At 38.8% G+C, this 24,088-nt stretch overlaps 1 protein-coding gene across 1 annotated transcript in view; it reads left to right on the forward strand.

Moving 5' to 3' along the window:
* Positions 1 to 20,565, forward strand: part of CCDC168 (coiled-coil domain containing 168) — a 29,173-nt gene extending 8,608 nt beyond the window's left edge. The window contains exon 4 of the mRNA XM_072782446.1: positions 114 to 20,565. Coding sequence (XP_072638547.1) covers positions 114 to 20,481 — 20,368 coding nt within the window. The 3' untranslated portion in view covers positions 20,482 to 20,565. The remainder of the gene's footprint in view (positions 1 to 113) is intronic.
* The last annotated feature ends 3,523 nt before the right edge of the window (positions 20,566 to 24,088 follow it).

The raw sequence follows: 24,088 nt of genomic DNA on the forward strand, positions 1-24,088 counted from the left end.
TATGTTGAGCTATGTTTTCATATACTATGTTGGGTTTCCTTAAATCTAGAAGAGAGTTCTTGTATGAAATATGTCCTAAATGACAACTCATTTATATGTTTCCTTATATTCAGAGTTGATGACTTTTCAGAAAGAACAATTGCTTCATCACTTACTTCTGAAGAAAATGAAAGTAACTTTGAAGATAGAGTTCTACTGGCAGATGAAGTAATATGGTTGAGTACCAGTGAAAGTAAATATCAAGTAAGTCACTTTAGTGAAAGTCATATAACGTCTTCAAATGGGACTAGCTCATCTTTGTCACTGTTTCATTCAGAAGTAAAGGAATTTTTTCCAAGCCATGGAGGGTATCCAGAAAATGAACATGAAACAATACAATTTTCATCAAAGAAATTATTTTCAACATTGAAAACCAACAAAAATAAAAATTTGATATTTTCTTCCGACTTTAACTTTTCAAGAAATTCTAGAAGATCTATAGAAAGTGAAGATCTCAATGTGGCACCATGCCCTCCTGCCCACTTATTTCTTTCCAGAGACCAAGTCAGAATTCTGGAAGAAAATGTGAGAAATCAAGTTGCTTTAAAATCCAAAACTACATCAGAGAGTAAAACTACTTATCTGTGCTCAAGATTTCAAGAGTCCCCAATTCAGAATCAACATTCTGTTACAATGGATATTTCTGCCCAAGCACAAGATTCTCTTCCAGGACAAAATGCTATTCAGAATCAAGGTTTTTATGAAGCCAGATTTACTAGTCAAGTCCAACAATTTGTTAACAACCAAGAATCAGTCAATAGCCAGCCTGATATCATGGTCTTTGCTCTGCCTCGAGATCTGACAAGGAAGCCATTTTGTAGCAGCACACAAGAATCCTTCCAGACCCAAGAAAAGGACAGAAGCCAACATTTGGTGAATGTGTCATATTCTGTTGAGACTCAAGATTCAATCAAGGGCCTAGAGTCTGATAAAAACCAGTTCGATGAGGCCCAATATTCTTTTTGCTTTGAAGATTCAAACAAGAGTAAACATTTAATAGAGGGGCAAAATGCTATTTTTAAGAATTCCAGATGTCTAGTTTTAACTGTAAGTCCAAATGCACTTGCAGAAGGGATGCTACAAATAGAGAGTGTAAAACCAGAGGGCCAGAAACAAATCACTTCATCAGAATTAAATCAGTATTTTACATATGGCTCAGGGCCTCTTTCACGTACTCTTTTTAAAAGGCAGAAAAACAGGAGAAAAACATTACATAGTAAAAGTAAATTTAGTCTCATAGTTCTATCTCAAAAGTCAAAGAAAACGCAAGTTCCACTGGTATTTCAAATCACAGTATGTCACACTTCAAAACCCAGCAAGTTAGGATGCAAGTATAATGCTAAGAAAGAATTACATCAAAGGAAAAGTATACCAGATACAGCTTTGCATCTTACTTATGTTTCCAAGCCTGTCCCTCCTTATATTAAGAAGTATTCCAGAAAAGAACTAGTGAAAGTCATGCCAGGTGTAACAGGATGTAGACATTCTCTGTCACTTGATGCAGAGAATGTCAATGATGCTGGGTCTACAGAGAAAAGAAGAACCTCAGGCAGGACTGGAGATATAAAGCAGCATGGCAGAGAAAATGAAGGACAAAAAACCATTTCACCGAAAACCTCGCCTCAGCTAGAACAGTCTTTTAACAATATTTTTCAGCTAAAATCACCTTGTTTTTCACTAATAGAAATGAACTGGAAGAATAAAGAGTCTCTTAAAGGCCCAATTACACAAGCAAAGGGAATTGGTATTGCAGAGTTTCATGCCCCAAATAGTAAAAAAACATCTGACCTGCATATTCCAAAGCAGGAGGCACCTTTAGAAGACATTATATCAGAACCTTGGCAAAAATTTGTCTCCTCTCCTAAAGTGGAATCGAACAGGAGGATGAAAATACAGGAAGACCTCAGAAGTACAGAGAATTCCCATCTTCCACTTTTAGGTGGAAAGAAATTACCAACTAGTTCACCAGAAACGCGAAGGTACTTTCCAGATGGAAGTACACAAAAGCAAGAAGATTTTCTAGAAATTGTTCTGGAGACTTCAGAGGTTAATCTGTTCATTTCACTAGGAATCAAAGAGTATAAAGACAGTGAACAATTGGCAAGTATAAAAACTCAAAAGAGTACAGAAGATGTAATTATGAAGGAAAAGAAACCACCAGTAACACTTCATGCTACAGAAGGTGATAACCCAAGTGATAGCGAGGGACTGGAATACAACAGTAGAAGCAACGTAAAAAATATGCAAGGGGAAAGAATATTTGCTACATTTCTTGATGCCACTAACACCAACGTTTCTGAACCACTTGATATGAAAATGCATAGCAGATTAAAAGCCAAGACAGATAAAACAACAACAGGGTCTAGCCATTCAGTGGTAAAGCTGAAGAAATTACCAGATGAAAAGAAAATACGGGATGCAAAATACATCGAGAAGAGATGTATATTTAAAAAGCCACAAGAACGTGTCAGAGAGGAAGAGGAACAAATTTTAGAAGAAGGAGTTCCACAGCTGCCACAAGATTTCAGGCTTAGCTTGCAACTAAAGCAGAAGCCCAAATATCTCAGGTTTGATATAAAACAGAGCAGTCCAGGAAGTGGGGAAACTCAAAATAAAGAGCAAGAAGTACAACCACAAACTCTTCCTACAGAAACAGTTTTGGTGACTAGTCCATGCCCCACAATGGATCCATTTCAAGTTGAGGTAAAGCAAAGCGCAGAGAGACTTACAGGCAGAGAAACTACAGATCCAGAGAATCCTCTTACAGTTCTAGAGAATTCACGAGTTGGTGAAGTTTTAATTGAAACAAGAGAATGTGGTATCCCATTTGGTGGAAGCCCCAGAAAGACAATGGATGATCATATTGCAGAAGAAAAGACAGACCTCAAAAGAGTTTTATCTGCAATTGCCTTGGGGTCTTTCATTATCCATATGCTTCCTTTATCATATTTTAAAAGGCAGAAAATAAGAAAAAAATTATCAGGAGCCAAAAGGCTACTCAGCCCCAAGTCTGTAATTAGGAAAGTAAAGAAGTCGACAAACTTACTGATGCTTAGTATCAATAGGCATGGTACTGCAAGTCTTAGGAAAAGATTGAGAGCCAATTTTAAAATCCTGATTAAACAGATGCTGCAAGATAAAATTGTGGCAGATGTGCTTGTGAATGTTACTTACACTCACATGTTTATTTTGTCTCATAGTAGAACACACAGCAGATTAAATGCAGAGAACTGCAGTCAGACTGAGCTAAAACAAGAGAAATCCAAAGATGAAAAGGAAAAAAAGTATTCTATTAATAAAAGCAGTTATTCTCGATACATGCTAGAAGAAGTTAAATTGCAAGATGAAGTGAGAGGAGATGAAGCTCCACCAGAAGCAGTCCTTCATGACAGCTGGAACCTTAGAATGGATGCAAATCCAGAGAAGGAGCTCAAAATGGAAGAAGTACCTCAAACAATTACATCCAGAGAAAGCCTTATGGAGTCTGTTTCATATACACTTGATGGCACACAGAACAAGGGACTGCAATGCAGTTTTAAAATGAAGATGAAAAATCCACAGCAAAATAAAAACAGAGCAGATGCATTTCTCAATGTCATTCAGTCCAAGGTGTGTCTTTTGCCCAATGCCAAAGTGAGTAGTGAATTAAATGCAGAGACAGATATGCAGAGGATAACAAGACATGATCATATGCAGCCAGTACAAGGTAAATTGCTAAATGGAAGAAAAGCATGTTGTCTACTTGTGAGTACTTTATCTAACAGTGTAAGAGATAAGAAAGAGGAGGAAGGGAAACATGAAACTTTACCAGCTCCAGAGAATAGCCAACACTTCATATTCAATGCATATCAGAATTGTGGCTTCATCAAGTCTGATGAAGAACTGAAAGAAACACAAAGTATAAATATTCAGGTACAACCACAAACACATGATAAACAAACTATCTTAGGTTCTACTTCATGCCCTGTATTGGATCAGTTTCAATTTGGAAATCTAGAGAGTTATGCTAGGTTTTCACCTCCAAAGTCAGGGGAAGGAAAGATTGATGAAATCATTTTTTCTACAAGAGAATACAGTGTCCCATCTGATTCAAATCATCAAAAGGAACAGGCTGGTGGTACTGAAAAGAAAGACACAGTGACTTTTAATTTCTGCATACCTGCTTTATCTACGCTCAAAAGGAAGAGAAATTTTAAAAAATATTCAGACACAAAAACTTTAGTGAATCTCAAATGTGGAATTTTAAAAGCAAAGAAACCACCAGTTTCATACATATTCAGTATCAAGGGTGGTGTTAGCCCAAACCATAGAAAAGAATTGGGGTGTAACTCTACAACCAAAATGGTAGAGGTGGATCAGAGTGAAAAGATGGAAGCTAAAACGTATTCTTCCATGACTATTACTACACCTAACCTTAATATGTATAGCAAGATAGAAAGAGAAAAAGGTATGTTAGGAGAAACAAGTCTCAGTTCTAAACAAGTAAAGCAAGCAATACCACCAAATGAAGGAAAGATTATCTCAGATGACACCAAAAAGAACAGCCTTCAAGATGAAGAGAAAGTAAAAAAAAAACAGGAGACATTAAAAGTAATTCCACAGCACAGCCAACACTTCAAATTTCATTCAGGCCAAAGGAAGGAGCTTGACCTTCATCAATCAGAAGGCCAAGGAAGTGTTATTGAACAAGACATCTCACACCGAATGCAGCCTACAGATTCAATGCAGGGAGAGAAGCCAAAGAAAAGCCACCAGACACAAAATGGTGCAATATATACAGCAAGTTCAAAGCTTCCTCTTCTAAAATCAAAGGAATCACTAATTGGTGAAATTTTAATGGATACAATGATGGTTAGTGTCCTAACTGTTGGGAGCCACAAGGGGAAATTATACAGTCATGGTAAAGAGGAAAATGCAGGGTTAAAAAATCTACAAGCAACTGTTTTGGAGTCTTTGGATGTCTCCACACCTGATCTATCTGAATCTAAAAGGCAGAGAAAGACATTTACATGTAGAGCCTTAAAAAATAAAATGAATCCTAAATGTGTAGTTATGAAAGCAAAGAAGGCACCAATTTCACTGATATTTAATATCTCAGGGAATGGTTGTCTAAAAAAACTATGTCCAAAGATCCTGAAATCACAAGTTATTGACTTGTTAATTCATATAAAATGCTCTGGGGTCCTGGAAGATCTTATTGCAGAGAGAAAGGAAGGATTAGCACAAGAATTACCAGCAACAGTTCCGGAGTCTTTGGATTTATCCACATTTGCTTTACCTGCATTGAAAAGAAAGAGAAACAACTTAAAGTATATAGACAGAGATAAAATGAGTCTTGAATGGGTAACTTCAAAGGCAAAGAAGGCACCAATTTCCCAGACACTTACTATTTCAAAACGTGGAACACCAAGCCATAAAAAGCAATTCAAATATAACCTCAAAATCATGATGAAACAAGGGAAACCCACAGCAGACATGACCCTAAATGCCATCTCCTCTCCTGTTCCTGTTTTACTTGACGTGAAAATGTATAACAGAATAAAAGCAGAATCAGATGTGTCATGGAAGATGAGATTCAGTCATGAACTGCAACAGCGAGAACAATCACCAGATGGGGAGAAAGCCTGCTCTGCTGATTCCAGTGATAACAGGGGTCTTCCCTCCAGTAGCACAAAGGAAGTCAAAGACCAACATGAAGAAGCAGCCCTGAGAAATTCTCAGCACTCCAGTTTCATTGCTGGTAAAATGAAGAAGCCCCACTTTGTGAAGTCAGAACTAGAAGTGAAGAATTTAGCAAGGGAAAATGTCACAGAACCACTTAACACAGCCCAGGAGCTGCAGCAACAAACACTTTTTACAAAAAGTGTATTACATCGTGTTTCTTGCTCTATTTTGAATTCACTTCCACTTGAGAAGCTACCAAAAAGAACAAAAACACAAAAAGGCTTAAAATATGCAAAGAGTCCAAAGATTTTATATCCAGTCCTAGAGAAATCAATCCGTGAGTCTTTAATTGTTACAACACGGAGTGACATCCTGTCTGAAAGAGGCCCTAGGAAGGAACTTGCTAGTTCTATTCCAGAGGTAAAGTTGCAAAAGGATTTACAAGCAAGAACCCTAAAGTGCTTTGATTTCTCCACACCAGCTTCATCTGAGTTTGAAGGTCAGAGAAATGCAGCACAAATCCCCAAGTCTAGAAATGGGAAAGCTCAGGTGGCATCAGTTTTAAAGACAATCAACATCCCTAGGTCTGGTGCTCTTAGCCATGGGAAGGAACAGGACTTCATCTTGAAAAACACGGCCAAAGAAATATCTCAAGTTATGCCAGGTATATTTGTGAATATTTTCCCTTTACTAACACCTGGTTCACCTGCCATCAAAATGTATAAAAAAGTAAAAGCAAAGAAAGAGCCATTAAGAAATAAAAGCAATATTTTACAGCCACAACAACACGAAGGGGAAAGACTGGGTCCATATTCTCCTAAGAAATGGAGCAACTCGGGCAGTACGTCAGAATCAAGATGGCAAAATGAAAAAGAAAGAGAGGGCAATGGAGTTTTATTTGAAGCAGGTCTACAATTCCTGAATAATACAAGAAGGAGAAAAGATCAAAATATACTTATTACAGAGCAGAAAGTGCAGCAACAAATGCTGGTTTCAAAAAATAAATTGGAATCTACTTGTTCTCCTCTGATTCCATTTCAAATTGAAGAGCTGAGCAAGAATATCCCATCACAAAAAGCCATACCACATAGAATAGGTCAAAAGATTCCATGTCCAAAATCAGGGAACCCAGCATTTGACTACTTTTCAATTGATGAAGCAGAGTGTAGCACTGTATCTGATGGGAGCCCTGCAAGGAAGCTGGATGTTCACACAGCAGTTTCCCTACTACCTGGAGAAGAAGAGGAAGACATAAAAACTCAGAAAATAATGAAACACAGATTGATTCAAAATATCTCATCTACCAAATCTGGGAACTCAGTACTTGGAGATCCAGGAAATAAAAGCTCTAGAAGGAAAATGGGTGGTCACATTGCCAAGAAATATAGGTTGTTGCAAAGAGATTTACTAACAATGTCCACAATGTCTGTTTTATTTGACTCTGAAAGTCAGGAGAAGATACTAAAATTTTCAGGAAGGAAAAATCGTTTGGGTCCCAAACGCATAACCATGAAAGCAAAGAAGCGTCTTTGTTCACAGATGCTTAATATCACTGAGCATGATAATGTCTGTTATAGAAAGGAACAGGATTACAACTTAAAATCTACAATAAATGACATGCAACAAAATAAAAGTATAGCAAATGCATTTTTGTTTCCCACACTTGTTTCAACTGATAATGATACAGATATTGAAATGCACAGCACATCAAAAGCAGAAATGGATCAACCAAGAGTAAAACTGTACAGCCATACCTCTGTAGAGCTAGGAAAATCACCAGGTGATGGGGAAGTGTGGAAGGCTGACTCAATTGATACACAAAACAGATCAAGCAACACAATAAAAAGGAATGTGCAACATAAAAAGGAAGAGGAAAATATCCAAAAAATGTTATCGGAATCAGTTCCAGACTATAACCAACACTTTAGTTTCAGTGCCTATCATATGAAAAATCCTGGTTCTTACCAATCTGAGTCTGAACTCAATAATTCAGAAGTCAGAAACTCTTGGAATTTGTCTTATACAGCACAAAAGATGAGGCAAGAAAAATGCTTTAGAGAAACTATTTTGGAGCCTGTTTCTAGACATGTAATGAATTTTCTTCAGGTTGAAACAGTGAAAAGTCATCATGCTCAAGAAGAAATTAAATGCATTGAAGGTGTAAAGACTCCATTTCCAAAAGTGAGGAAATCAAAGACTGGTTCAATACAATGTGGTGCTCGCTGGGATAGAAACCCTAGGAGAAAATGGGACAGTTCTATTTTTGAAAGAAAGGCATGGAATCAAAATGACTTGGTAAGAACGGTCTTAAAACCTTCCAATTTTTCCAGCTTTGATTCATCCGAACCTAAAAACCAGCGCTATACTTTAGAGTTTGAAGGCAATAAAACTATAATAAATCCCAAGTATGTAACTCTGAAGGCAAAGAAACAGCCAGTTTTACAGTTGCTTGATATCACAAGGTGTTTTACAGGAAGCCATAGAAAGACAATGGGGTGCAAATTCCAATACAAGATGAAAAAGAGGCAGTGGTTTGAAAGTGTGAGTGAGGCATCACTCCTTGCTGAAGGGACTGAGATTCCACCACCCAAGTTAGTGACTGATAAACACTCCTTCAGTGCAACAGCAAGGGACACTCTGTATAACAGACCACTTCACAGAAATTTGCATGGTCATATCACAAAGGAAAAGGCAGAGTTAAGGGAAAATTCAGCCACAACTTTCCAGGGGCCTTTAGATTTCTTTATGCCGATCTTATCAGATTCTGAAAGCCAGATAAACACAGTACAATTATTGGAAGAGAAAATCACACTGAATCTCAAGTGTTTAACTATGAAGGAAAGAGATCCAGTAAATTCACAAATGCTTAAAATCAGAGGGCGGTTTACCACAAAACGCAGAAAAAAACTTGGATCCAATTTAAAAGCCAGAATGCAACAGATGAGTCAAAGTAAAAATGTGGCTGATACATTTCCAAATACCGGTTACTTCACACCAGATACCTCTGACATTAAAAGGCAAAGCAGACTCAAAATAGGGATGGACAGAGTATCAAGGTTTAGTGGTGTACAACCAACACAAATGGAGTTGCCAGTTGAAGGGCTAGTGATTTCACAACCACTTAATACCACTGGTAATGCTGCTTTAAACATTAATGAGCAACAGGAAAAAAAGATAGAAAGAAAGAGAGAGAAAACTGTATTAAATGTGGACCTAAAATTTATGTATGATTCTATGCCTATTTTGTCACACACAAAAATGGAGGAATCCCCTGGTACCTGGGGTATCTATGAAGAGTCTTCTGAAAAGAGAAATACCCTAAGCAAAGCAAATGCTAGTTCTGCTTATGCCTGCACACCTATGCATCCCAAAATCATAAAACATAAAGCTAAGGTAAAGACAGCAGATGTGGAAAACACTTTGCATACCAGTCGGGTGACATTGAAGGCAAAGAGGCCACCTGTCTCCAAGCTGTTTGATTCTGTTACTACCAGATATGGAACCAGAAGGAACAAAATGGAACTGAGATGTTACATTAAGGCACAGAAGGAGTTCCAGCAATATAAAACTGTAACAGATTTATTTCTGAACACTATTTATGGCTCTGGATCTGTTTCATCTCAAATCAAACAATTTACAGAAGTAAAAGGGGAGAAAGACAGGTCAGGAAAGCCCATGTACATTACTCCACAGCTAGAACTGGAGAAATCACTAAACAAAAGAAAAATATCATCTTCAGGGTCCACTGATATTAAGAGTGCTATATCAAGAAATATCAAAATACTGAAACAATGCATTAGAGAGGAGAAAGAAAACTGCCAAACTGTCTTACGAGACATTCTCCCGCAATGTAGAGATCAGTTAGCGATTACCCAACAAGTGAAGAAGGAGCTTGATCATGTGAAAATAGGAGTTGCTTTGAAAAGAGAAGTGTACCCTGATCTAGCTTCCCCGAAGAGGGAAATCAGTTACACTAGGTTCAACATCCCAAGAATTAGAACACATACAGACTGTGAATTCTTTGTTGCACAAAGAGTAAAGCACAAAGATGCAGACATTGTCAAACATTCAGTTTCAATTCCATGGGAGAGAGGAGTATCGGAGAAAACCAATGTCTCATTAATTTCAAAAGGACATAATATATATCTTACAGAGTTGGATGCTTTTCGACAGAGGACTCACAAGGAGCAAGAATTGTGGAAACGAGAAAGTATTTCAAGGACAATTCAGGGATCTATTGTCTACCCCATTATGGAACCTTCTCATTTGAAAATGACAGGAAAGGTAGCTGAGGAAGATATGTACATTAACAAAAAAAATATTTCACATCTACTGAGAAGAGAAGATATAGAAGAAACCAATATCTTACAAGGTTCAAAAGGACACAAGTTTCTTTGTACTAATCTGGTGGTCCAGCAAAATATGGCTGCAGTGCAGAAAGGAGAGGCAAAGCCAGATGACATTCCTGAAAGTATTGTGGATTCTGTGTCTCACCCAAATAGGGAACATCTTCAGGTAACACAACCAGTACATACAAAGAAGGAAGATGTAAGCATTCCTATGAGGTTACCTGTAAATCCATGGAGAAAAGAGCAATCAAAGTTAACTGATATTCCATTAAGATTAAATAGACCGAAAATAATTTTTCCAGAAAAACTAAGGGTGAAGCAACCACATAGTTCTACCCAGGATAAAGGAGATATTCTGGAATCCATTTCTTCTTGCATATTGCATCAATTCCATAATGAAAAGCTAAAGGAAAAAGTATCAATGGAAAGAATGAGCTCAAAAGTTTTGAGTTCAGTGGTAGACAAAGCATCAAATGAAGCAGATACTCTAGGAGATCCACCTTATATTAACTTGTATAATAGAAAAAGAAAAGAACATCAAAAAGAAAGTACATGCAAGGTTCTTCCAATGTCTGTTTCTCATTCCTCAATGGATGTACTTCAGATTAAGTTGCCATGTGTAAAAAAAATATTAAAGCCTCCAGCATACCACACTTCAAATACAAAAGGAATTGGTTTGCTTGTTGAGGAAAAAGAGCATCCAGAATGTATACATCAGATTTCTCCAAAGTCTGCTCCTCACTCTTTGAGGGATGTATTTCAGAGTAAGATACCACGGGAAAAGAAGGCATCAGAAGTTGTTAGCATTGTGGATTACGTTCCAAGTACAGAAAAAATTGGCCCACCCATTACAGGAAAAGAAAGCAAGGTGCAGACAGGTAAAGGTAAATCAGGTATGAAACTGACAAGTTTGTGTACTTCCTTACCATCTCTGTCACACACTAATATGAATTCAAGAGCAAAAGTAGGACAAGATAAGTCAGGAATACTCAAGAGCTGCCTTCTACCACTAACGCTCCAGGTATCACCAAATGTCAGGAAAATATCATTTGCAGAGTCAATTAATAGAGACAGTTTAAGCAACATACAAGAATCAGAACATTTGCCACAGGAAAAAAAAGATGGAGAAAATGTAGTACATGTGAAAGACATAATGGGCCTCCAGCGTGTCACTTTCAAAGGACAGAAAACAGCTTTTAAACACACACTGCATGGAAATGAACCACAATGGAACAACAAAGAACAGGAGAAAATGAGGCAGAAAGATAGTGATCTCGACATAGTCAAGAATAAACATTATGCTTCCATCCCTTCTCCACCTCACGTGGAATGGGACCCTGAGATAAAAGAGGTACTCATGCGAGGAATCACAGGATTTTGTCTTCCATCACTGACACTTCAAGAATTATCGAATGCAATGGGAATATGTGAGGAACCAACTGATGATATTTTAAGCAGTATAAAAAAGGCAAAGTATATGCCACAGAAAGGTAGAGTGGAAGTGGCTTTGGAAGAAATAAGGCACCCCAAAATAATAGTTCTGAAGGCAAAACAGACTCCAGTTGCACAGGAATTACAGTTGAACATCAAAGAAAAAGAGAAAAAGCTGCAAGAAAATAAAGATAAACAAGTTGGGATGTGGAGCGAATCTTCTGTTTCCATCTCCTTTCCACCTTACTCAGAAGTGGACACAAGAGTAAAAGGGGAAGAAGCCATGCTAATAAAAACAAGATCCTCTTTCCTACAAACAAAATTCCAGGAGTCATCAGATACAGGAAACATAGCATATAGACAGTCTATTAATGGTGATGCCTCAACCAGTATAAAAAAATCCAAGGAATATATAATACAGGAAGAAGAGGAAAGAGTAAAAATGGTACAAGTCGTACCTTTGAGGAAAAAGAAATCACCAATTTTACAGGAAACCCAGCTGGACAGCAAAGAGCAAGAAAAAAAGATACAAAAAATGAAAGGTGAGTCAAATATCTTTGTGACCAATACCAGTACTTGCACACCTGCTCCTTTTTATGTACAATTGGATACAAGAATAAAAAAAGCAGACTATGTGACTGAAGTTACAAGATACTCTCTTCCAGAACTATCACAGCAGAAATCATCAGATGCAATGAAAAAAGCAAGTAAAGAGGAGTCCACTGATGGTGATATCAGAAGTGATGTGCAAGAAGCAAAAGAATATGCACTGCAGAAAGAAGAGACTAATGTAGAGAAATCAGCCAAGAGAGACATGATGCAGCCAAAAGATGAAGATTTGGAAAGAAAGCAAGCAGTTTTACAGGACATACCATTGAATCTTAAAGAGCAGGTGATAGTGGATCCAAAAGGTGAAGATCAAGGGAAAATGGATGGTGGAGGTAAGGGTAAACAGGAAGTAGTTCTGTCCTCAAATTGGGCTTCTGAATCTTCTCTAACTTACCATGAATTGAACACAAGTATAGAAGGAGAAGAAGACATACAAGGAATAACAAAATCTGCTGTTTCACTACTACAGCTACAGAAATTAGTTGATGCAAGGAAAATAGTGTATACAAAGTCAGCTGGGGATGATACCCCAAATGATGTAAGAGGAGTACAAGAGTATGAGCCACAGAGAGAAGAAGATAGAAGAAAAACCATAAATATGAAATACATAATGTACCCCCAAAGCACTAAGGCAAAGGCATTACCACTTCCACATGTACTCTATACTTCTAGGAGTTGTGACCCCCAAATTAGAGAAGTACAGATGAGCATAAAAGAAAAAGTAAGATACACACAAGAAAGAAGTGAGCTAGGTAAGATTCTGACAAGACCCTCTCTGTCTCAAGTTAAATTAAACAAAGGTATAGAAGGCAAGGAAGAGAAACGAGTAACAGGACCCTTTCTTCCACCCTCATGGCACAGGGAATCATCAAATGCAGAGAAATTAAGATATACAGTACCACTTTTGGATGGTATTTCAAACTATTCAAAGAGAACAAAATGCATGACACAGAGAGAAGAGGATAAAGCAAATAATTTTGAGAAAGATATAATACATCCCAAGTACATAGGTTTGAAGGCAAAGAAATCACCCCTTCTCCTTATACTCAAAACAAAGAAATTGCAAGTGAACATGAAAGAACAAGAGAAAGTGGGACAAGAAGATAGCAAGGAAACCATTGTGCTTCTGAGCAAAATTCATCCTTGTGTCACTTCAACTCATCTTAAGTGGAATGCTATAAAAGATAAGGAGGGTGAGCCAGGAATAATAAGAAATGATGCACCGTATATTGAGCCCCAAGAATCATTGCCTTCAATGGAAATTGCATCTACAGAGGTGCCCGATAGCTATGTGAAGAAAGGAGAACAACGTCCACAACAGGAAGAAAGGAACAGAGTACAAACCGAAGCCAGCTCAAGGCTGCTGAGGGATACAGATCTTAAGGCAAAGACATCATCACCTCCTCACACATGCAGTGTCACTGAGCACGGTGATTTGAACAAGAGAAAGGAACCCCAGTGGAGTATGAAGGAGGAAGAAGAGGAGCAGCAGAGAACAGAAGACCCTGATGTGGCTCTGACAAAAACTCCTCCTTCCACACCTTCACCATCTTATCACAGATTGGACACAAGAACCAAAGTAGACAAAGACTTGCTTGCAGTTACAGGATTCTCTCCTTCACAATTGCTGTGCCCCAAGTCATCAGGTGCAGGAAAAATCAGATATGCAGACTCCAATAAAGGTATTAGCTCATGTAATGTAATAATAAAAGCTTATCAATGTATGCCATATACTAAGGTAAAGGACAGAAAAAAAATAAAATATGGAGAAGGCATAATATTCCCCCAAATAATCACCTTGCCAGCAGAGACATCCCCACTTCCACATCTACCCAGTAGAAAGAGACTACCTTTGAATATTAAAGAGCAAGGGAAAGGAGTGCCAAAAGGCAAAAGTGAACTGAAGGAAACCTATGCCTGCTTACCTTCTTCATCTTACCTGAAATGGGACACAAGAATGTATGAAAGGGAAGACACACTGAGGATGACACAATCCTGTTTTCCACCACCAAAGATTCAGGATCCATCCAATTCAGGCAAAAAAACATATACGAAGTCATTTGATGGTTATGTGTTAAAAGAGAAGGGTAGACTCAAAACTGATACTGAAAACAAAATGGCCCGAATACATATGGCTCTGAAGGCAAAGGAATTACCACTTTCACTTATGCTGAATACCAAAAAATTGCAGTGGAAAATTAGAGAGCAAGAGAGAAAGGTGCAGAAAGAGAAAAATGACACAGCTACAAATCTGGAAAACATTTGTACTTCTTTATTTACTTTACCACATCTTAAATTCAGCTCAACAGAAGGAGAAAGGTACATGATAAGAATTACAAAAATGCCTCTCCCACAACTACAGTCTAAGGAATCACCAGATGCAGTGAAAACAACATATGTAGAAACAACTGATACAGAACTTTCAAATGGTGTAAAACAATTAAAAGAACACACATTACAGGAAGAACCGAAGGATAGAGAGAAAAACATGGATGTAAATAGTCTAGTAGATCCCACTGATAGGTATTTAAAAGCAAAGAAATTACCTAATTTACTTAGATACAATCTAAATGACCTTCAGTGGAAAACTAAAGAGCAAGAGGGAACAGCTCAGGAAGTTCAGCATAAGCCATGTGGTGCAATGCTGACTAAGACTTGTATTTGCAGGTCTCCCCTACTTCACTTCAGCACGAATACCAGAGACAAGGAAAAGAGAATGCCAATATTAGCGAGATCCTCTTTGTCCTCAGTCAGCTTCCAGGAATCATCAGATTCTGAGGACATGGAATATATAGAGCCGATTGCCAGTGATATTTTAATCATCCCACAAAAAGGAAAATATCATATGCCCCAGAACAAGGAAGAGAATGGAGTAGAAATAGTAAACCTCATGCTCCCCAAACATCAAGAAAAGAAGATGCAGGAAAGTGAAGATGAATCAGATGTGGTTGTGGCCAAGTCTTCCTCTCCATTACCATCTCTCCCTCGCCTGCAGTTGGATAAAGAAATACAGGTAGATGATGAAATTCTAGGACCTACAAGGTCTATTGTGCAGAGAGTATCCAATGTTGGGGAAATAGTGCATACAGAAGCAATCAATGATCATGTCATGAAAGACAGTGAAAACAGGAAACAACATGGGCCTCAGGAAGAGGAGCAGGACAGAGAAAAAACAATAGATAGAAATATGATGCACACCACAGATATAAGTTTGAAGTCCAGGAAATCACCTCCTTCCCTTATGCTCTACAGAACAGAATTGCATCTGAACATTGTAGGGCAAGAACAAAAGAAACATGAATGTCCAGGTAAACCACTCGGTACTGTGCTAAGAAAACTTTATGTTTCCAAACCTCCAGCTAAGCTTACATTGGAAAAAGGTACACAAGTAAATGAAGAAAGGCTTAGAATTAAAAGACCCTCTCGACTTCCACAAATATTTTCAGCAGTATCAGATACAGGGAAGAGAGCAGATACAGAAGCAATTTGTGACCTAAGAGAAAAAAAACAACATATGTCACAGAAAGAAAAAAAGCATGAAGTGAAAACAGTAGATATGAGGATCAGGATGGATCACAAAGAGGCCAGGATTTCATCAATTTCACATATCTTTGACACAAAGGAATTTGTGTTGAATATTAAAGAACTAAAGGAAAACATGTACAAAGGTAAAGATGTAGTTCTGACAAGGACTTTTCTTTCTGCCCCATCAGCTCCTCCCCTTTATCTAGACTCAAGGAGCAAAAGAGACAAAGATATATCAGGAGTTACAGGATCCTCTCCTCCACAGCAAAATTTCCAGGAATCATCAGATACCCAAAAAATGTCAATTACAGAGGTAGTTGCTGGTAATAGTGAAATCATCGTTAAAAAATCAGAACACTCTGTGCCGCAAGAAGAGACAGTGCAACAGTGGACCTCAAACTTCATGATCAGTGTACAGCGAAGGAATGAACCTCCACGAGTCAAATCAGAAGGAGATTTGAGTCAGTTAGTTTTAAATTCACAGCCTGAGGACGTTTATTTAACAGGATTTGGCACCATAAGAGGGAAAAGGTTGGAATATTTCTTTACAGGGCAAGAGGTTCAGCCAGATAAATATAAAACAGAAACTTTCACTACATTTCTTTCCTACCCCACAATGGATCCAGCTAAAATCAAGAATCTGAAGAAACAAACTGAAATAATGGATAGCTTAAACCACAAAATGAGTCCTAAGGTTTTAGTTTCGCCACCACAGAAAATATCTAAGGAAATATATGTCACGTTTGGTCCTCCTGCAAGTACAAATGGATTTTCTGTTTCAGAGCAAGGTGCCCACCAGCAAAAAACTTTATCAAAAGCATCTCCAGGATCTGCAGATTCATATAAATTTGATAAGCCTGAGGGAGATGTACACGATAAAGATAAAATGAGCAAAATACCCTCCCCCAAAGTGTTAGCCCCACAGACAAAGGGATCACTTGAGAAAATGAATATCACAGGGTCAGATACCGCCCCAATTATAGAGGAACAAGAGATTGTCATGAAAAAGCAAGTGGTGCTACAGTCTGAAAGTGGACAGAAGACCTGGCTGGACTCCAGCTTTTCTCTTAAGTTCCCACTTCAAAATGAAAGGCAAAAGACACCATTGGAAATAGATGTACACAAACAAAGTACAGTGTACCCCAGAATACAAATACTACCAGGAATCCACATGGATATTACAGTGTTTGATACCATAGGAGGGGAAAAAAAGCAGACATTGCCAGTTCCAGAACAAGAGGAATGTATTCTAGAATCACTTCAAAAGTCTCTTTCTTCCCACTGGACTTTTCCACTTCAATCTGGAGGTCTAGAGGGAAAAAATAAAACTGATACAAGCACTACTATAAATCTGGAGCAAAAAACATTAGAGATGGAAGAAGGGGAATTAAAAATAGACAGAAACATAGCTATCTGTCTGGGAGAGGACAAAACAGAAATGCACAAGCACACCATGGTCAACCTGGAGGAGAATAAGAAAAGGGACACAAGCAATACCATAGACATGAACATTCCATCTCTAAAGGCACAGAAATCTCAAATTAACACTCAGATGATGACTCATACAGCAAGCAGCTACCCAATCAAGCAAAAGCATAAAAAGAAACTAGAAGTCTCTGGTGCAAAACAAAATATTCAGCCACAGAAATTGTTTCAAAAACATGTTCTGGATTCATTTTATGCCTATATTCCTCTTTCTCTCAAATTAGAAGGCTGGAAAGGCAGATTAACAGTAACGGATTTGAAAAGAGAATTGAGCCCCAAATATTTAACTATGAAAATCCCAAATCATCCAATTTCACAGATTCTTAACAACACAGGACGTGGCACCCCAAGCAATAGAAAGAAATTAGAATATGACTTTAAGAAACCAAAGAAGACAATTTTGTGCAGTAAAGATGCCTCAGGAACATTTATCAGAAATCTCTCTATTTCCACGATGAGTTCATCTCAGACTGAAGAAATAGCAGACTTTGAGACAAACCTAGAAAGAGAAAAGATATCCTGTCTTTCTGAATTCCAGAAGAAATCACCAAACAGTAAGAAAAAGAGCTCAAGCGCTGTAAAGGAAGGGAACCAGAATTTCATAAACACAGTTCCACCAGATTCCCAGCCTTTTTTGGTGTTGGACAAACAACAAATGCAAAAACTTCCCAGTGTCAAATCAGAAGCAAACCTCAGCTGTGAAACAAATGAAAAAATTTTAATTCCACAAACAAAAGAAGAAAGGGTTGTTCCAGGGCATGCTAGCTCAAGCATCATAAAAGAACCTGACTTGCTTATGACTGAGGAGGAAGAAAAGGCACCAAAACCCATTCTGACACCCACAGAGTATCCACTTATGTCTGACTATCCCAAGGACAATGTGGAAATCCATATGGAAAATCCCATAAGTATGAATATTTTCCCCCCAGGACTAGAAGAATCACAACATGGGACTCAGCCGTTCCATATAATGGAGTGTACCTCATCCCCTGACCAGGGGGAGAAGAGTGAACCCATCCAGGACACAACCACACAAAAGGTCCAGCAACAAAAGACTTTTCTAGGAACAGTGCCGATACCATCTCAAGTTAAAAGTAATGAAATAAAAGTAGTGGCACATAGTACAAGTGCAGAAAGTTCACTTCCCCTTTGTGAAGCAACTAAGAATATCTTTGAATCCCAGATAAAAAATATAATCCATGACAAAATTTGTGAGGATATACTGAAAAAAGTGAAAGACCATAAACCTAATGATTGGAAGTCACTGCCTTGTGCAGGGAGTCCAGAAACAACATCCACAATGATACCTCCCAAAATGCAGTCAAAACCCATTTTAGAACGTTTTACTCCCAAAGAGAATGGTAGGCTCACTAATCATTTAGAGTCAAAAGCATTTGAAATCAAACTGAATCTGATACCAGAGATGGCAAAACACTCCTTCCAAAGGTTCGACTTTTATCTAAAACAGTCTATTTCAGAAGATAACAGTTGGAGGCCATATCCAAGACATAAAAAAGTTTGCTTTTTGTCTCTAGAAGGGATTGATACTATAGAACTGAACTTCAAACAGAAATATGCCAAGGATTCACCTCCTGTCAGCTCTTTGAAGACATTGATTGTCAATGTTTCAAGTGACAGTGAAGAGATCATTACAAAGTTAAAGAGTACTGGTAAGCTAGAAGAAAGGGGAGTGTCTTCAGTGACTTCTGCTAAGCAGATGCTATTGCCACATGTTCTCCAAAACTACTCAGTAGAGGAAAAAGACAAACTGCTCATACACTTTTCTATGAAGACATTGGAGATTCGAATGAAAGCCTTTCCCAGAATTGTAAGAGAATCGTATGCAATGTCCAATCCTCAGAATATAAGGAAACCTTTATCTAAATGTATTCATTCTGGTATCAAAGTACCAAAGCGAAAAAACAGAGTTTTGTTAATTTTTGAGGAAAAATCTCTTCATCAAATAGATCTTGATTTACAATACAAATACCTTCGTTTTCTCCTGGGGCTTCCAGTCAAAAGTATATTCCCTAAACCAACTGCACTTCCCAAACATATTCTCAAGTTAAACACAGTTGCAATATGTGAAAACATAGATTACAGAGGAGAAAACAGTGATGATCTTTGCATTGACATGGAGCTGTTAGAACAGCACATCTCTTTCAAAAAGGAAAGTCCTCATGAAAACTCGTCATTGATGAGAAAATTCCTGGAACCAATCCAGGTGTGTGCTTCTGACCCTGATCAACAGGGCACAGGGCAGAAAGACACTACAGCTCTTTCAGAGTTAAAATCTCACGTGACTCCAGGAAAAGATAAACAATGTCATGTATGGTTTCAAGAAACAGATGCAGACAAAGCTTTTGATTCAAAGACTCAGGAAAGTGCTCCCAGTTTAGTAGATTCCCATTCAACTCAGCTTTCTGAAGATTTTACTGGGAGTCAGACAAATATTGAAAGTTCAGCCAACATGGAGGAATGCTCAGCTCCTGAAGCACAAGAGAGTGAAGAATGTTTGTTTTTAGAAGCCAACCCTTACTTAAGTCAGGAATCACAAAACATTCTCTTTGAATTGCAGAAAGGCATTCCTTTGGGAAATCTCTATAAGATGGAAAAAAGCAAAACTGTTTTGAAACCATTGTACAGGGAAGATTCAGGTTCCCATCATACTAGAGGCTGTAGAAAACATTCCTCCATTGTTACACCTTCCTATGAATCCCACAAAGGCAGGAAATACAGCTCATCCTCTAAGATGCCATCTCCTGACTGGTTGTACCACAGTTCATTAAATGCTGTGGAGGTTCCGTCTAGATCATCATCCATCCCATCTGGTGAAGGGAAGACTTCATGGACTGCCAGGTACAGAACCAGCCATTCTTTAGCTCCCTTAACGGAATCAAATGTCAAACTACATCTTGCAAAAAGGCAAGGTAAATCTCACAGGCATCTGGAGAGCAAAGAAAGAAAGAAGGCCAAATCTGACTTATGTAGAAAGAACAACATTCATTGGGACTGTGATTACAGTTATACACAGAATAAAGAGAAATGCACAAGAAAGAAGAAGGTATGTCATTATGAGTCAGAAAGGTCAAGTTACTTCCCAGGCCGACTTGAGTTATCAAAGCCTTATCAAGAGGATATCAGCTTCCATTTTGAAAGAAAACAAAACCAGCCATTTTTTTATGCCTGTATACCAGCAGATTCACTGGAGATTATACCCCAAACTGTTCGCTGGACTATTCCCCCAAGAACTTTAAGGAAGACAAACTTCAGAGTTCCTCTGGTGGCAAAGATTTCAAGTTCTTTCGATATATGGACTTCATCCAAAAAGTTCTTGGAGTCCCTCTTGGGGTCCTTCAGTCCAGTTAATTCAAATTGATATGAGCATATGTAGATTCATCTGAAGTAGAAAGCTGGTTCCTATTGTGGTATTCTGTGAAAAATAAAATCAGATAAAGTCAAATGTTTCCTCATGAAGTGTTTTGTAAACTGATATATTTTATTTCTGCAATAGATTTGTACAATTGGGAAGCCCAGGTGGCTCAGCGGTTTAGCGCCACCTGCAGTTCAGGGCGTGATCCTGGAGACCTGGGATCGAGTCCCATATCGGGCTCCCTGCATGGAGCCTGCTTCTCCCCTTTGCCTGTGTCTCTGCCCCCGCACCCCCCCCCCGTGTCTCTATGAATAAATAAATAAAATCTTGAAAAAAAAAAAGATTTGCACAATTGTTCTGGGAGGATAGGATGGAAGAGCAGATGACTTTGGGCTTGATCTCCTTTTAGTTTATGCTGCCTCCTCATAATCCCATGGGAGAGGAGCAGAGCCGTGGAAGCCCTCTTTCCATCCCACACCAGTGCCCGAGGATGAGTTTGAAGAAATGGAGCCTATAAGTGAGATAGGGAGAAAATGACCTGAAAGTTGGGAGGGCATAGGAACTAAAGGGAAAGAGTTTTAAATAGCAGTGAGGGTTCAACAAAGGTCACAAAATACAGGGGTGAGTTCTGGTTTTCAGAAACCAGATTCCTGTGATGACTATGTCCTTCCTCTGGACCTTAGTGACAGCTTGTTGACCTGTACCTCATCACCATCTGCCATTGGTGGGTCACCAAGTCATTTTGGTACCTCACTCCAGAGCACCTGCCACTGTGCAGGAACATTCTCTGAGAGGGGCAGAAAGTCGTCTGAAGACCCAGGGGAAAGAAGACTGACTCCCAGTGTAGACCTGCTTTCCTATGACCACCTGCAGGTGGACTTCTCTGCCTTTGGCTTTAAGTCCCCTGGCTCAGGGGTGCAGCAGGCTCACCTGGTGGCACAAGTGACTGAGAGCCTTCACCTTTGTTCTCTGGGCTGATGACCGCTGCTCAAGCTCTTGGAGGAGGGCCAGAAAGCCTGAGTCGACTCAGGACAGGGGTGGGAGGAAAACAATACAGATGTGGGGGATGGAGGTGGGGGTAGGGCAGCAAGATTTTTAGCAACAAGTGAATATTTTTTAAATGTATTTTGGGGGCTCCGGGGCGGGGGGCAAGTCACTTGAGCATCTGCCTTCAGCTCAGGTCATGATCACAGAGTCCTGAGATGAGCCCCACATCGGGCTCAGAGGGGAGTCTGCTTCTCCCTCTCCCTCTGCCCCTCTTCCTGCTCGCTCTCATTCTCTCTCAAATGAATAAATAAAATCTTTGTAAAAAATGTGTTCTGCACTGGCTTATTCCTGGGATGTGAATAAAGTATTGGTCTTATTCAGAAAATAAATTTGGGGGGCTCAGAAATATTCTGTAATGTAAATCATCTTGTTATTAAATGACAAGATAGATGATAGTTTTTCGTATCACTATTAAATTCATGCTACAAATCACAATGCTTCCTTTATCATAAATGCTACTTGATTTTTTTTACATTTGTTTTTACTTAAGTTCAATTTGCCAATATATAGTATAAAACCCAGTGCTCATCTCATCAAATGCCCTACTAAGTGCCCGTCACTCAGTTAACCCATCACCCCACCCACCTCCCCTTCCACAACCCTTCGTTTGTTTCTCATGGTTTGTCTCCCTCTCTAATTTTTCCCACTCAGTTCTTCTCCTTTCTCCTTATAATCTCTTTAGCTATTTCTTATATTCCACCTATGAATGAAACCATATGATAATTGTCCTTCTCCAATTGACTTACTTCACTCAGCATAATACCCTCCAGTTCCATCGCTGTCGAAGCAAATGGTGGGTATTTGTCGTTTCTAATGGCTGAGGAATATTCCCTTCTATACATAAACCACATCTTCTTTATCCATTCATCCTTCGATGGACACCGAGGCTCCTTCCACAGTTTGGCTATTGTGGACATTGCTGCTGTAAACATCGGGGTACAGGTGTCCTGGCGTTTCACTGCATCTGTATCTTTGGGGCAAGTCCCCAGCAGTGCAATTGCTGGGTCATAGGGCAGATCTATTTTTAACTCTTGAGGAACCTCCACACAGTTTCCCAGAGTGGCTGCACCAGTTCACATTCCCACCAACAGTGCAAGAGGGTTCCCCTTTCTCCACATCCTCTCCAACATTTGTTGTTTCCTGTTTTGTTAATTTTCCCCATTCTCACTGGTGTGAGGTGGGATCTCATTGTGATTTTGATTTGTATTTCTCTGATGGCCAGTGATGCGGAGCATTTTCTCATGTGCTTGTTGGCCACGTCTATGTCTTCCTCTGTGAGATTTCTGTTCATGTCTTTTGCCCATTTCATGATTGGATTGTTTGTTTCTTTGCTGTTGAGTTTAATAAGTTCTTTATAGATCTTGGATACTAGTCTTTTATCTAGTCATTTGCAAATATCTTCTCCCATTCTGTAGGTTGGTTGTCTTTTAGTTTTGTTGACTGTATCCTTTGCTGTGCACAGGCTTCTTATCTTGATGAAGTCCCAATAGTTCATTTTTGCTTTTGTTTCTCTTGCTTTCATGGATGTATCTTGCAAGAAGTAACTGTGTGTCTTTGTGTATGGTGTAAGAGAGTGGTCTAGTTTCATTCTTCTGCATGTGGATGTCCAATTTTCCCAGCACTATTTATTGGAGAGACTGTCTTTCTTCCAGTGGATAGTCTTTCCTGCTTTGTCAAATATTAGTTGACCATAAAGTTGAGGGTCCACTTCTGGATTCTCTATTCTGTTCCATTAATCTATGTGTCTGTTTTTGTGCCAGTACCACACTGTCGTGATGACCACAGCTTTGTAGTACAACCTGAAATCTGGCATTGTGATGCCCCCAGATATGGTTTTCTTTTTCAATATTCCCCTGGCTATTCGGGGTCTTTTATGATTCTACACAAATCTTAAAATAATTTGTTCCAACTCTCTGAAGAAAGTCCATGGTATTTGATAAGGATTGAATTAAATGTGTAAATTGCCCTGGGTAGCATTGACATTTTCACAATATTAATTCTTCCAATCCATGAGCATGGAATATTTTTCCATCTCTTTGTGTCTTCCTCAATTTCTTTCAGAAGTGTTCTGTAGTTTTTAGGGTATAGATCCTTTACCTCTTTGGTTAGGTTTATTCCTAGGTATCTTATGCTTTTGGGTGCAATTGTAAATGGGATTGACTCCTTGATTTCTCTTTCCTCAGTCTCATTGTTAGTGTAAAGAAATGCCACTGATTTCTGGGCAATGATTTTGTATCCTGCCACACTGCCAAATTGCTGTATGAGTTCTAGCAATCTCAGGGTGGAGTCTTTTGGGTTTTCTATGTACAGTATCATGTCATCTGCAAAGAGGGAGAGTTTGACTTCTTCTTTGCCAATTTGAATGCCTTTTATTTCTTTTTGTTGCCTGATTGCTGAGGCTAGGACTTCTAGTACTATGTTGAATAGCAGTGGTGAGAGTGGACATCCCTGTCGTGTTCCTGATCTTAGGGGAAAGGCTCCCAGTGTTTCCCCATTGAGAATGATATTTGCTGTGGGCTTTTTGTAGATGGCTTTTAAGATGTTGAGGAATGTTCCCTCTATCCCT

This window comes from Canis lupus, chromosome 17 (assembly GCF_048164855.1).
Source record: "Canis lupus baileyi chromosome 17, mCanLup2.hap1, whole genome shotgun sequence".
Lineage (NCBI taxonomy): Eukaryota > Metazoa > Chordata > Mammalia > Carnivora > Canidae > Canis > Canis lupus.